The sequence below is a fragment of the Acanthopagrus latus genome, chromosome 17 (assembly GCF_904848185.1).
Source record: "Acanthopagrus latus isolate v.2019 chromosome 17, fAcaLat1.1, whole genome shotgun sequence".
Lineage (NCBI taxonomy): Eukaryota > Metazoa > Chordata > Actinopteri > Spariformes > Sparidae > Acanthopagrus > Acanthopagrus latus.
The window spans coordinates 5676166-5690813 of NC_051055.1; the positions used below are offsets into that span (position 1 = coordinate 5676166).

A 14648-nucleotide genomic window follows, 5' to 3' on the forward strand; every position below is an offset into this window, starting at 1 on the left:
GGCAAGGAGGGGAGGCAATCAGATGAACAATTTAGACCAAAAATGAAACCAATATCAGTCATGTTGGAGAAAAGTTCTTATTAAAATGGACTGTATTTGATTGCATTTTGGAAAGAGTCTCCGCTGTGGCTTCATTACCAACCACTGAGTACAATGTTTCTAACAGTGTCCATGTTCCCTGCATAGCATTTCAAATAGTCCTGGAACTGAGCGGCATTTAACTTCCATTAGTGCTGGCTTTGTCAGGAGAACACTCTTTATGTGCCCCACAGATGCTTGAGTGACACACTGATTGTTAATTTGGCCATGCAGCTCCGCAGCATTATGAAACATGCCGCTCAAACATCAACCTTCTCACATAAACCCATCAAGTCTAAAACTATTGCAGTGGAAACCAAATCTCCTCTCCATTTGCCGTGCCATGATGAAATGCAGGGTGCTATGGAAACATTATTTGTTTCCATTTCACAGGCTATTACATATTTACAACTTTTCTTATTTGTTTCTTTGTGCTGAACCGTATCAGCATTTGTTCTTTGATATTCTGCCTTCCCGCTTAGCTCTGTGTTAGTGGTAGAAAAATCTGTGTTGTGTTCCACAGGGGGAAAACCATCTGCAGTCCTCTTCTTCTGATCTCAGAAGCCAGTGTGAAGACATGCCTACAGTATACAATGACAGAGCTTGGCTGCAGATAAAGAGTCAAGCAGGGAATATTGTAGTAATGCAGTTCTGGTGAATGAGCTAAGGTTTTGTGCTTATTAGTCGAAACTGAAAAGAGACGGTTTCATAATGAAGGCTGTCATGCCACGAAAAAGACAGACTTGTAAGTCTTAATCTGAAGACAAAGTATATCTTCAGTGCAGTAGGAACATCATTATAGATCATGCATGACGAAAATTTGGAAAGCATACAGTCCATTAATGTCTCTCAGAATCAGAATTACTATTACAGGCAAAGCTTCTTTGCCAATACTAAACTTTAGACCTGATGGCATACATTTGAAAGTTGACATTCATATAATATGAGCCTTTGATATACCATAGCTAATGCTATGTAAGGATCATATGAAAAAGTGTTAGTGGAATAGGAAAATTAAGGGAAGGAAAACATTTTACAATTGTAGTCGTCTAAAATTGTAAAATCTCTTAGTCTTAGTAAGTCTAAGGAAAGACGCTATGAATTTGCATCATGGGAAATGCAGAATCTAGCATTTTTCAGACCTTGGAACTAACAGTGCGGATATCTTGGTCTCTGCAGTGGACCCCTACCTTAAAATTGGGTGGAACAATGACTTTGCCGGCTGGTATCTGAAGCACAATTGTCTCTCCCTCAAAAAGCCAGAGGTCCCACTGGGAGTGGTTGGCCAGCAGGGCCCAGGGGAGCAGCTCCACCAGCAGAGTGTTCAAGCCGGTCTTCCAGCAGGATAACTTCACCTGCATGGGACTGTCCCACTGGGCAAGGGGCTCCAGCATTGGCCTGTGGGGAGAGAACACACTATTATAGAAAACATTCCAAAAGCATTAGGATTAGATCCTACAATGACTCATTGACAAAAAATATGTACATCATCATTTTACAACTGAAATATAATTCATCATGTAGTGCTGGAAGTCTTTTTCCCTTATCAACTTAAGCTTGGTCCTCAATTTCATGTTGTGTGTCACTTCCAATAGCATCCATGTAGTTGTAAGGTCTTTGTCTTCTATTAGGTCACAGAAGTCTCCAAATATAACATCCAATATGACCCGGTGTTTAGCATGGTAGCAGTGGTAACTCATCCCTGAGCAACAATGGCAGAGATAGGTGAACTGTCTCCAAAACAGATATATATTCTGTAAGTACACTGCTACCGATCCAATCCTACAGGCAGTCAGGTGGCAGCTTTGGGCTTGTGGTAAGATACAATACTGCATACATTTGAAGAACAAGTGGAACATCTGCTAATTAAATATTCAATTTTGACAGTGTCGATTCCTTGACTGAACACCTCTATGTACAGTGGGTTCAACAAGCTACAAGACAAGCAGGCAGATCCACTAAAAATGTCTCTGTCAGACACCACAGGACAGACCCCGAAGATCTTATGACCATGCCTCTACAGATCACTGCTGTTTTGGCCGCACAAGTGCAAGCTGCACAATATTAAGCAGGATGGTTTTAATGTCGTGGCTGATTGTCTTTCTGTCTATACATTCACCAGACACACAGCTACCCGTAATGCAGTATTGATAAACAACAATTATTGTCAAATCAGCCTGGTAATATAACCCATTTATGCTCAATCACTGAGATAAAGGACTTAATTTCCCCTGTAATCTGGACTATGGACAGGTTTTCCACAGTGCCAAATATTGAGCAGCATGCAGCCTTAAACAGGCATTTAAATGTGTTGTATATATATACAAACAATTCTTATATGGTTACACTACGCAGACCATTAACACACTAACAGTCAGGCTAAACAAATACACAGAAAGAAAAGGTCGGCAAACAAGTTATGCAATACAAACAGATACAGAGAACGGTTGACAAGGCACTGGGAACACACATGGGCATGTGGAGACTCAGACAAACAGGCAGACAGACAGAAACACTCAACCATTTTTCCACTGATCCTCTGACACTGCAGTCATTTCAAAGTAATCATGGTCTTGTGAACCCTAAACAGCGCTGACTGCCAGAAGAGAGCCAAACAAACAGTTCCCCTCAGACTCACTCTGAAGTTCAAAGCCATCATAGGCGACCCGGCCTTCTCAGTCCCCTAAGGCCTCCTAGACTACGCTCAACCTACCAACCTGCCACAGTGAGCTTGTCACAAGACTCTCTGCTCTAAAAAGGGACACTTAAGCTTGTCTTTACCATTCTCTGGCGCTTATCTGTGTGCAACTGTTTGTGTGTGTTTGTGTGAGTGTGTGGTTAAAAAGGACATTGACCTTGAGGCTGAGGGCAGTAAAGTACAGGGCTCATAAATCACATTATAAAGCTCACAAAAAAGTAATTGAAAGAAATGTGCTCAGCAGCTTCTGTCAAAACCTACCAACTCTGGAGCTGAGGGTTTGAGAAGCGTGTATTTTGAAAAGCACACTGCTCTGAACACACACTGACACATACACACACATACACCCTGCAGCCAGAGCTTACCCTAACCCCAACCACTACAAGATGTTTGTTTAATGATTGTGGAGGTGCCCCTCTGCCATTAAAAATCCGACAGAGAAAGAAAAATAACATTTACCACTTTCAACTTCCTCTGCCCCTTAAAGACACAATATTTACACACTCCCTGCCAAGCAGTTCAGTTGGTTTAGTTTGTCTGCTGTGCCATGGAGACTGAACCCTCTTTCCAAACTGCAAAATGTATCACTGTTATCAACATCCAGGAAAAATATACAAATTAAACTGTGGTTTTCACTTGTTGCCCAAGTTCTGGGCTTGTTTAGAGATACAAATCAATGCTATTAATCCTTTTTTTTTTAAAACTTCTTCTGTTACCATTTTTCCCTCATGCTCCTAAACATAAAATAGAAGATCTCTGTGTTTCAGACAAAGTGCTGCTCTCCATGATGAGAATTGTGCTTTGGCATAGGGTTTTTGTCTCACAGGGAAGAGAGTGGAGAAAGCAGACAACCAAACCACCAGATAGCAGCTTTCCAGTGAGTGCAGTGTGTGTGACGTTCGAAGGTGAGCGATGTGTACAGTAGGGTGGTGTGTGTATATAACACAAGTGTACACATGTGCAGGGGCAACACTCTGTGTGAGTGTGGGTGTGTGTGTATTTGCGCATGTGTAGAGGGCAGAGAAACCAAGGCAACCGCAGGCAGACATATGGCTCACATGTCCAGCAGATCCACTGGGACTCTTTGTAGGTTGGAGCCTGTGGGAGAGCATGTGGCAGCGTCTTTTACCACTGCTATCAGGATATGATTGCTTTGTGACAAAAGATGATTCCCAGAGAGACAGATTCACTCATGTGTGTGCTGCCCCGACAGTATAGGCAAATGAATGCATGCGTCTAATGTACACACATATGTGCATACACAAATATACAGTATACACACTGTGCGCTCTGCAAAGCTGTGCCAAGTTATAACTGAGTGCAAGGCCCTGTGACTTATGTGAGAAAGTGGGGCTGTGACAGAGTGACAGACTTAATCTCTGGTCTGTGGGGAAGGCAGTGGGATCTCCTGTTAATGCCTGATGCATGGCTCGGCATTGTCTTTGCAGTTGACTGTTTTATAATGCGAACAATGAGCAAGCAATAAAGAGAAGCCTCCCTCATTAAAGGGCTCGCTTGCACAACTTATTGCTTTGAGGAGGGATGCTGTATGACGCCCACTATTAGAAAAAAAAAACACTCTGGTGGGTCCTTACAAAATGCGTGTTATGAAATCCAAACACCCAGATTTTAGTGCGTGCCACACAAGTGCTACAATAAATACGGAAAAGAATTACAAGTTGACTCACTACAAGGAATCGTGTCTTGAAGGTTTTGAAAGGATGAAGGCTTGTTCACTTTTGATACTGTGAGTGTGAATCTGGATCACAAAGTTTGTCTGGCTCACAAGCATTATGTGTAATTTATTCACCATACTGCCGTGTTTCACATCATTTATCCTACTCAGATGTGCAGATCAGTTCATTGATGTTTCATTTCAAAAAACATAATCAACACTGATCATGAAACCATCCCTGGACTGCTATAATAATGCCTGTACTATGAACAGAACGTCATGCCTGTAATGGATAACTATAAAATCAGAAATGCAGTTGATGGTATAATGTATAATACAGTATGTACTGTAAATTTCTGAAAACCAAATAAAAGATTGAATAATAACTTATGTGTACCTGTCAGTATCTTTGGTCACATAGGGCCACGATGGCTCATTGGAGGTTTTTGGGCCATAGAAGTCAGCCAGGATGTGTTCCAGGCTGTCCTCATTTCCAGCCTTGTTGACAATCTGTTTGATTAGGCTGGTGGAGATCGGTACAGCACAGTGGGAAGCATCTTCATCCTCCCTGAAGGACGAAGCACAAACACAAAGTCATTATAGATTTCTCTAACAAGACATACACAGACCAAGTGTGATGCATATGTTTACATGTCTTTGTGGGAAAATGCAGTAGAAGTTCATTTGTAATAGATGCCTCATAGGACATGTATATCCACAGTGATTCTCAAACGTATCTGGCTATCTTTGCCCAACAATCTGCAACCCCTCCTGCCAAGGCACTGCACCAGCTGATTTCACTTATCTTGATTATCTTCTCCTCTGTGGTGAATGGTGTGATAGGTGATTGCTTGAAATGAAATCCTACATACTCCGAGGGTCATAAAGGCACACGGCTGTGAACCACTACTGTCTGTTTTGTCAGCAAATCTGCCTTGGCAGCATGTTTGCTTATTCTACGCCAGAAACAATTTAAACTTATTTTTTATTTCAGTATAGAACGAGACATCTCTTGACAACCCCAGACTATTCCCATTGTTCTGTTCAGAACAATTAAAGTGACCTCCATCTTAACTCTGCTTTACCCTGAAACCTAGCAGAGGCTTGAATCTGCCTTTTGTTCTGGAGTTTTCTTCCAGACAAACAGTCTTGCCTTACAAACACTAATTCATAAAGATCACAGAAAAAGCTAAACAGCAGTAAATAATCCTACTGGATATCTCAGCCTTAGACACTGGTCGATTATGGCTTTGCAACAAGAAGAAAAAAACAAACTAAATCCAAACACTGTAATAACTTCTTCTCTTTCTCTGGGCAGCATTCAGTTCCACTTGGCTTAAGCAACGCAGCCCCCTTAACCCCGAGCGGTAGTTTATTAATAGAGCTCATTGTGCTATAAAAGGAACACAGGGGCTATTGCTTATGGATCTGGGGCAAGACAGAGGAGAGGGACAAGGTGTTGACAGGAAGCTATTCATCCAGCTCAGTTCCTGAGGGGAAAAACTGGAAGAGGCTTCTGATTGTAACCCTCGTGGTGGCCAATATGAGGAGAGCAGGACATAACAGTTCTGGTTAAGACTTGTCTGTGTCTCTTGTGTAGCAGACCGCAGCTCTGCTCTCTACCTCGTCCATTAGAGACCGCAACTATGTGTAATTACAGGAAGGAAAGACGAGCTGTTGACCAGCGAACATTTAAGATTGGATCCATCCTAGAGGTTGCTCTAGGAGGTGCTTGCGCGCATGTGTATGTGTGTGTGTTATATCTGTGTAACTGCGCGGGGGTACATTTACAATTGTGGTTTTTCTGTGTGTGTTTGTGAAGATGGAGAGGGATGAGGGATGGATTGAGTTGGGGGGACAAGGGAGACGGGTATGTAAGTTTTTGCGGTGAGAGGCGGTTTAGGGCAGGGGACGGATCGTAAACACAAGGAGCATTGTGGTTTCAATACAGAGAGACAAGACACTTGGTTGTTTCTGAGCTTGCTTTCTGCGCACATGAAAAGGATTTATCTGCAACAACAGGGGCCAAATATATTCCCAGTCACTGTATGGCCACTGTGGTTACTTTATGGCCGCTGAAATGAAAACAAACTTTGTGACCAGATATCTAAACACACAACGGTTATGGCAAAAAATTCTCTCAGGGGGAGTCAATTACACTCAACGTTTACTGTGTTTATTCAGATCCCCACCAGTTGCTACCAAAAGGGGTGATTTTTCTTCCGTGGGTTTGCATAAAACAACACAGATTACAGATGTACAGATAACAAATACAGTAGGAACAGTAACAATACAGGATGTACATGTGGTGTTTACTGGGGCCACCCATGCTGAAAAATAAACACTCTTTATTTGGACCAAAGTATCTGTCATCTGTACGTGGTGGCATGACGTTGCCATGGTGATGTTATCAAACTACACAACCTCACAAAATACACATACAAGGCATTACTTTCATCTTTCTTTTAAATCTGAATGCAACCAAACATCTCGACAATTTATTCAGTTTCGTTAAGTCTACTATGACAAAATGTATGAAGAGCTGTCTCTTACAAGAGAACATGGACAATATGAGAAAGTGTGAACACACACTGACGAACTGGGACAGAGTAACAGGCCTAGTAGTGATGTATGTGACAGACTCTGCCCATGATGAAGTGGCGACTGTCACACTTGCACTGGCACACAGCTAACCAAGACAATGATAGACACAGACCACACACAGATACGAGGACACATGTGCAAATACACCACTCATCCGCCCACGCAACCATGTGTGGATACACACATATAATCCACTACGCACAGACACAGACAAACATAGAGCCGATATGAGGCCAAAAACCTGCTCTCTGTTAGGGTCCGAATCTAAATGAGGTGTAATTATGGTCCAACCTGACATGCTGGAAGTGGAGCTGCTGCCAAACTGGCTTCCTGTTCCCTTGAAATGTGCCTGCATTCCCCTGGATCATATCTTCATGTTGGCTCACAGAAACCAGAATGTGGTGTGAGAGAATCTTAAGTAAGTGTCTCTCCCTCTTTTCTAAACTGAGGCATAAAAAAACCCATTACCAAAGACCAGAGTGAGACTCTGTCCTTAACAGCAGTATGAGCTGGTTGCTGATGACATAATAAAACACTGGACTGAATACGAGTTTGTCCTACTGATGGGCACATTGTGCGCAAAGAGTGAGGATGGAACCAGAGGACCTGCCCAAGATGAAGTGATAGATGAAGCTCTGCTTCAGTCATGGGGACAGATATGGAGCTGTGTTAATATGTTGTGAGATGTGAAGAAAGGTTAAAGTACTTATATAGTAAATCTACTGCACATTTTAGGCACTACTATGTACAAAACAATCTTAATGTATCAAAGATTAAGCAGATACTGCTCCATGGATTTTGTTCCGTTTTTTTTACCTGGCCTGGAAAGTGAGGTGGTGGGTGAGGTCGGCCTCGGTGTTTAACAGGGGCTCCTGGTGGCCCTGTCCATGTATCAGCTGGCTCTCTCTCAGTCCTAAACTCCTCTTCTCTATGTGCAAGATTACTGGATCAGGCAAGTGGCTCCTCATGACAAACAATGGACTGAAAACCACCTGAAACGGGGGATTCACAACTATTAGCAGTGAAACATACTGAAACTGAATGTACACAATTGAACTTGCAGGATAAGTGCACAAATGTGATGATGCTTTCAGAAGTTCAATTATTCAGCAAATGTCTGATTTGATCTTTGTTGTATTACATTCCAATAATCAATGATATACATCCTTGATTCAAAACAAATGGGGAGACTGGTTCATCTTACTTTGCTTGCTGTAGACATTAAATCCAGAATGAGTGTGTACTTACAAGTAACAGTTTCTCAGTTTGAATATGAAATGTATTGTACTGTATTTTAATTGAGTATAAGATGAAAAGGATCTGTTTTTTGCTGTTGGGGTGGTATTACTCTCACTGCCTGTAAAGACCTGTGTGTGTGTGTGTGTGTGTGTGTGTGTGTGTGTGTGTGTGTGTGTGTGTGTGTGAGTGTTACTCACTACTCTCTGCTGCATGTGAGAGTCAGGTTCAATTGTGATAAGTGTACACCACACATAGAGCAAAGACCCACTGGAGCAAGGCACCTGAAAGGAGACAAACTAACTGTTGTTCATAGTCTCATTACACAGGAATCTAAATGTCACATTCCAAACTTTTTAATGAAAGACACAGTGCACTTGAGAAAATGTTGGTGTTTTCAGTACATATAATACATCTCCATTATTGCAAAAGGGTTAACAAGAAAGACACAGATCAAGGACACCCAAGGGCAACTTGTTTGTGTTTGTTTGTGGTTACAATATAAAATATGGATATCTCATGACTTAAATGCCTTTGCTGCCTCTCACTCAGTGACAGAATGTTTATTGCCTCCATCAGTAACGCATTATCATGTTCTTTCCTAAAAACTTGTTTCTTGGCTTCATCCAGTAGTTAAAACTTAAGTCTCCCTTAAGCCCTGCAACACAATCTAATGGCTGAGGCGACTGACAACTGTTAGTGCCAGATAATGGGCCATTACAGGCAGATAAATCTCTGCAAAATTTAAAGGCTGAGAATGTGCCCACCAAAGGCTGAGCTCTCTTAATATATCACTGATGTTTGTCCCAGTTACTCTTCACTCCTCATTAAAGCCTTGGGATGCCAAGACACAAAACAAGTGGTCTAGTTTATGACAGCCCAGAGACTTCATTTACTGGTGGGGACAGCAGAGTGGAGCGAACATTCAGTTTTAATATCGTAAGCCTGGCAAAACAGCCCTGTTAGGAGGAGAGAGTGAAAAAGATACAGGTCTGATCCACCAAAAACGCTCAGCACTGGGACAAGGTCAAGACGACCTCCTGCGCTTTGTCAAAAGTCAGGAAAATGGCACAAAACAGATGTTTAAAATAAGAGTAAGAGAGGGGGAAGGTGCGATATGAGTAAGAGGAGTTACACTGGATATGTACTGATACAGATAATCTGGAGCGTGATGAGAAAAGAGAGAAACATCGAGTGGAGGCTGGAACAGGTGGACAATCTGAATGCCAGAGGATGAAGTAAATAAAGAAGAGGAGTTAACAAACGCAAGATAGATGAGTGAGCCAGTGTGTGTGTGTGTGTGGGGGGGGAGTAAAAGAAAGGGAGGAAACGAGAGTGAAATAGCAGGAGACAGACAGAGATAGAGAGATCTAAGGCTCCAGCTACTAGTCCAGGCAGCTCTCTCAATCGGAGCCAACTCTCCACATGTGTAATGAACGACTGATCTGAGGAGAAGAGATAACAGTGGAGGTTGGAGTGTAGTCAGAGATGTTCAGACGCACACACAGAAGCTGAGGGTGGCTAGCTGTTAACAGCATGGGGCTTATGAAGGAGGAAAACAAAGACAGAGGGACAGACAAAGACAGGGAAAACAAGAGCAAGAGCAGCAGGGATGGAGTGAGGGAGGGATTTTCTGGCATTAATCCAGCGGTGTGAAAGTGCCTTCAAAGTCCTTGCCTGTGCCCACATATCAGCTTGTGTTTCCTGTCTATGGTTAGTGTTGTTATGAGAGAGGATAAACTGTATTTTCTGCCTCTCAACATCGTTGGGTTATGGGTTGGAGGGCCTTTGTAAGCCTATCTGAGGGGAAGATCTCAATCTATTTCCTAACTGTGAGTAGCAGCGTGGACGCTCTGCCACTGTGGCCACCCAGGAGAAGAGGATCCGGCCATGCCTGGTGGTCCAGTCACCAGCTCTCAGCATGTGTGTGTGGATGGACTGCCAGTTGGAAGCAGTAGTGTGTGCAATGTGTGCACCTATCAGTGTTTTTCTGGCTATCACACTCAACAACTTTGTATGTGTAAAATCCTGTGCGGGATGGAGATGCTGCAGTCAGTACACATCTTTATATGTGACACTTCAAATATCTAATACAGTAACAACAAAGAGCATTCAGACAGGTCATGTTGTGTCATGTGTCACCACACCTGTACAACAGAGCTGCTGCTGCCCTTGTCTCTCCTCTCCAGCTGAACGTCCTGGGACCAGTCTTCATCTCCACGGGCCCTCACACACAGCTCTGTCATCTCAGCGTCCTCCAGCACATAAGATGGCAGCTTGGCCCCTGCTTCCAGGCAGTCACAGTGCTCCCTGACCACTGTCTGACTGTCAGGCCCCACATAGTGCTGCACCACCCGCAGCTCAATGTCCTGAGTCAGGTAGCTGCACATCACCTGCCGCCCGCAGATTATGACCTAGAGAGAAGAAGGTTGCAGGGAAGAATTTCTGCTATTAGAGATTAAATAACACACACACACTTTCTTTCACTGAATACCCATCCTTCCCCAGATAATTCTTGGTGGCATATCCTGCACTGACACACTTGTCTACAAAATACAAAAAAACACGACAGATAGTCATCTTTTGAATTTGGATTCAGACGGTGAAAGCAATATTAGCCTAACGGTCGCGGCTGGCAATCAAGACATAAAACACACTGACACTAATTGTCAGTAGCAGCTCGGATACGCCTGCCATCATATGTTCTACCACAGGAATCAAAGTTTGCCCAGTGTGGTTGTGTAATTAGAGAATGCATGTGCGAGTAGATGCATGTGTACACCGACCAGCCAAAACATTAAAAGTACTAACAGGTGAGGTGGATAACTTTGATCATCTCTTTACAATGTGATGGTGGGTAACGATGGGTGCTGACATTCACACGGAGGTTCTTTAATACATACAACCCACTTTAACACCATAATAGTCCAAGTAAACACAGAAACTGAAATGGCCTGAGGAATGTGACTAAGACGTAAGGAGCTGACCTGGCTCACAAACTGCCCTCATCTCAGTTGGATTGAGCATCTACAGGATGCACTGAAACAAGCCTGATCTATAGAGGCCACAACTCGCAACTCACAGGACACAATCGGCCACAACATGTGGCTGATTCATGTCAGTGGTTTAAATGTTCTGGCTCATTTGTGTATATAACCATTATATTAGGGGGATTTATACAGGGGGGGATTTTTAATAGCAGTCAACATGAGTTGCCAATCTGAAGAACAAAGAGGTTTTCACCATAGGGGAGCTAGACAGGGAGGGAGAGTACAGCACTGTGTAACATTTCAAGGATAAAGCCCCCCCATCCCAAGAAAACAAAAGATGAGGTATGCTCATGCAGGCAGTAGCCAGCTTCCTCTGTAGTGGCAGCGTTGTTCCACTCTGAGGCTTTGTGTTGTGAACTGGATGTGAGCAACGCTCAAACCCTATCATTGGGTCCAATGGGAACAAGATGTAAGCAAAGTCTGGGACAGACGGAGGAAGGAATGTGAGAGGCCGAGTCTGTTTTGTCTGGAGGACGAGAGGGAGACATGTGCGACACTTGACACTGTTTACATAACAAAGTGTCACCGCTATAATCTGATGGCATCGCTGCATTTTCAGGAATACAACTGTGCCTTGTGGAAAAATCCAAACATGATCCACCACTATTCTTGGTGTAAAAAGGCAAATGAGGCTGGTTTGTGACTTGGTTTATGCTGGTTTATGATTTCCTGTGATCTTCAGTGTGGATTGATGGGGCTCATTATGTTTTTGGATGGCTTTAAACTCATAAGCTTTTGTTTTAGTGCTATAAAACAGATACAGTCTGTTGTTAGCTGAGCAACAACTAAATCATAACATACAAATGGAAAAAAACTGGAGATTAAAAAGTGCTCATCCAAGGATGAGTGCTGGGAAAAAGGCCAGGCTTTTTAAAGTGACACATAGCAGCGGTCAACAGGCGTAATGCAGCAAACAAGTTCCTGCTTTCTGTGTAGTTCCAAACCACTTATACAACTTCTTACTGATTAGCAGGATGATAATGGATCCTTTTTTGAAATCTTTGGTCCTTATTTACTGCTGTGGTGTATTTGCACCAAATCTCTTCAATTCAATATCAATTGTCGATCCAAAAAGCATTGCATGTACTCTGTGTCATTTGCCTTTGTTTTTCGTGAATTAAGTTCTGGTTGGGATAAGCCCTCCATTGTCTTTCTTTAAACTGCCTAAGCTAACCAGATAAAGCTAAAGTTAGTTTTTTGTTACAATTGTTCAGATCAAACTTGATCCTGCTATAGGAACATTTTAAAATGTATTTTTGTGACATGATTCTTACTGGGAAATACCAGGGACACAAATCTATGACAAGTGAGTAAACTCAATCCAGTGATAAAAACAGCGAGAAGAAGTTGTCAAAACAAGTCTGTTCTTGGGGGAGCAAATGTATGGCTTATTATAAGCATCTCTTAAATGTATTGTAGCAAAACAGACTTTTATATAATGCATCAGAGGAGCAAATGCAAATGTGTATGCATGATGTTTGATAGATGGGGAATCTAAATGGTATTACAAAATTCTGTTTTTGTGCATATTTTCTCAAGGCTTATACTTTATACTAAAAAGCCTCTGCATGCTTTTTATGACAACGAAAACATGACAAAAGAAAACAATGAAATCGTTCAGTCACCAAAACTTCCTGTACCTGTTTCTGGACACCGTTGAGCTGCACCACCTTGATGATGAGTGATGCAGTGCGTCCTTTGTATTGAATGGTCCTCAGCAGAGTTCCTACATTGTCCACGCTGAAGGCCTCTGACCAGCGCCAGTTCCCCCATCCCTCGATGCAGATGTGCAGCAGCTGCAGGATGGGACAGAGCAGGACACACACATACAAACACCCAACAGAGACAGAAGACACCAGACATCAGAGGTTAGATTCATTGCCCTTTATTTATCCCCGAGCAAAAAGGCAAGTAAACAACAAGCTTCTTTGTTTAGAAGATTTTGGTGGTGGTGGTGGTGGGGGGGACAACAAAGTTCCTGTTTACTGGTGTTGAACAGGCCTGCTGCCATGGAAGTAGAAAATGAAGGTCGCACACAATAAACTGGCTGCTGGAAAACAGCTGATGTGGAAGCTCATTATGGCTGCATGAGTGTGTGTGTGTGTATTTGTGCGGTTGGATGTTGAAGGCTCTGTTCTCCACACGTCTAAATAAGAGCAGATAGTTTGTCTCTCAACCTTTGCAGCTTCATATCCATCACTTCACGGTGGAGCACATCCACGTGTGTGGCTGGACGGAAACATAGATTTAGGGGGACAGCAGTAAACAGACGGTGTGCTGTCTCTTTATATTCAAACAACTTGGTGACAATTTTCCAACCGACAATTTTCCACATAATTTCTTGTATTGTGGTCCATGAAATGGCGGCAGGGCTGAAAATATGGAAAGAAGTATGATTTCTGAAATAGATGCATATGTACGGTATCGACAGGCAGTCTGCAGCAAGTGTTTTAGGTGCTCTTTTCATTTCAGCCCATGGTGTGCAAAACACTGACTTAGTTTTCAATAAAGCGCCATGGAGTGCACATAGCTGCAGCCTTTGCTACATGTCTCAATAACTCAAGCTACTCATAAAACCTTGGGTTCAAAAGCCAAGAGGCCTGGTCAAATGTCCAGTCCAGTCACACACCACATCTGTGCTACAGTGAGGTCATGCACAGACTATCTGTCCACTTCTCACCACAGGATGCTGAGCAGTGGATGACAAGGAAACTCATTTGTCAAACAATGCGAGTGATGTCATGAGACTGTGGTCAAAATACAGGAGCAGAACCATAAATACGGAGGGAGATCTGAAGCCTTCTCCCCTCCGGAGGCAGCGTGTCTGACCTTCCACCTGACTGAACTCTCTGTCTCAACTCTCTGTCTCAGGCCTGCTGCCAACACAACTTCAAACTCACAACGTTTAGGAGGGGAGGGGAGGGAAAAGGTGAGAAAGGCAAAGAATGTATGTTGGTGAGAGACAGAGGAGACAAGGGGATGGGGGACGGGTTCAATATCTTCCCTGAGGAGTAGCAACTGGACTGAAACCCTGAAAAGCTGTTTTGAAGATTTACACTTTGGCTCGTCGTTCAATGTGTCGAACATTTAGCCAATCTGTTTAAAGAAAAACAAATTACTCCTGAGGTCAAAGAGCATGGGGGGACCCTGGTGGAGACCTTCAATGTTTCTCTCCACCACAGTCTTTCCTCACTGTTTGAAGGCAGATTTCTTTACAATAACATTCCTAATCAAAGCCTGAATTTACTTTCTTCAAGATCATCCCTCCTCCCTGTCGGCTGAGTGAAAATGACACAATTTCTCAGAT

At 43.0% G+C, this 14648-nt stretch overlaps 1 protein-coding gene across 2 annotated transcripts in view; it reads right to left on the reverse strand.

Moving 5' to 3' along the window:
* The window catches only part of LOC119005768 (vacuolar protein sorting-associated protein 13B-like), a 324995-nt gene that overhangs the window by 16906 nt on the left and 293441 nt on the right, over window positions 1–14648 (reverse strand). For both annotated transcript variants that reach the window (XM_037073678.1, XM_037073679.1), the window contains exons 47-52: window positions 12982–13141; window positions 10439–10705; window positions 8492–8575; window positions 7872–8047; window positions 4849–5019; window positions 1269–1476 (exon numbers count right to left, since the gene is read on the reverse strand). In XM_037073678.1, the coding sequence (XP_036929573.1) occupies window positions 1269–1476; window positions 4849–5019; window positions 7872–8047; window positions 8492–8575; window positions 10439–10705; window positions 12982–13141 (1066 nt within the window). The remainder of the gene's footprint in view (window positions 1–1268; window positions 1477–4848; window positions 5020–7871; window positions 8048–8491; window positions 8576–10438; window positions 10706–12981; window positions 13142–14648) is intronic.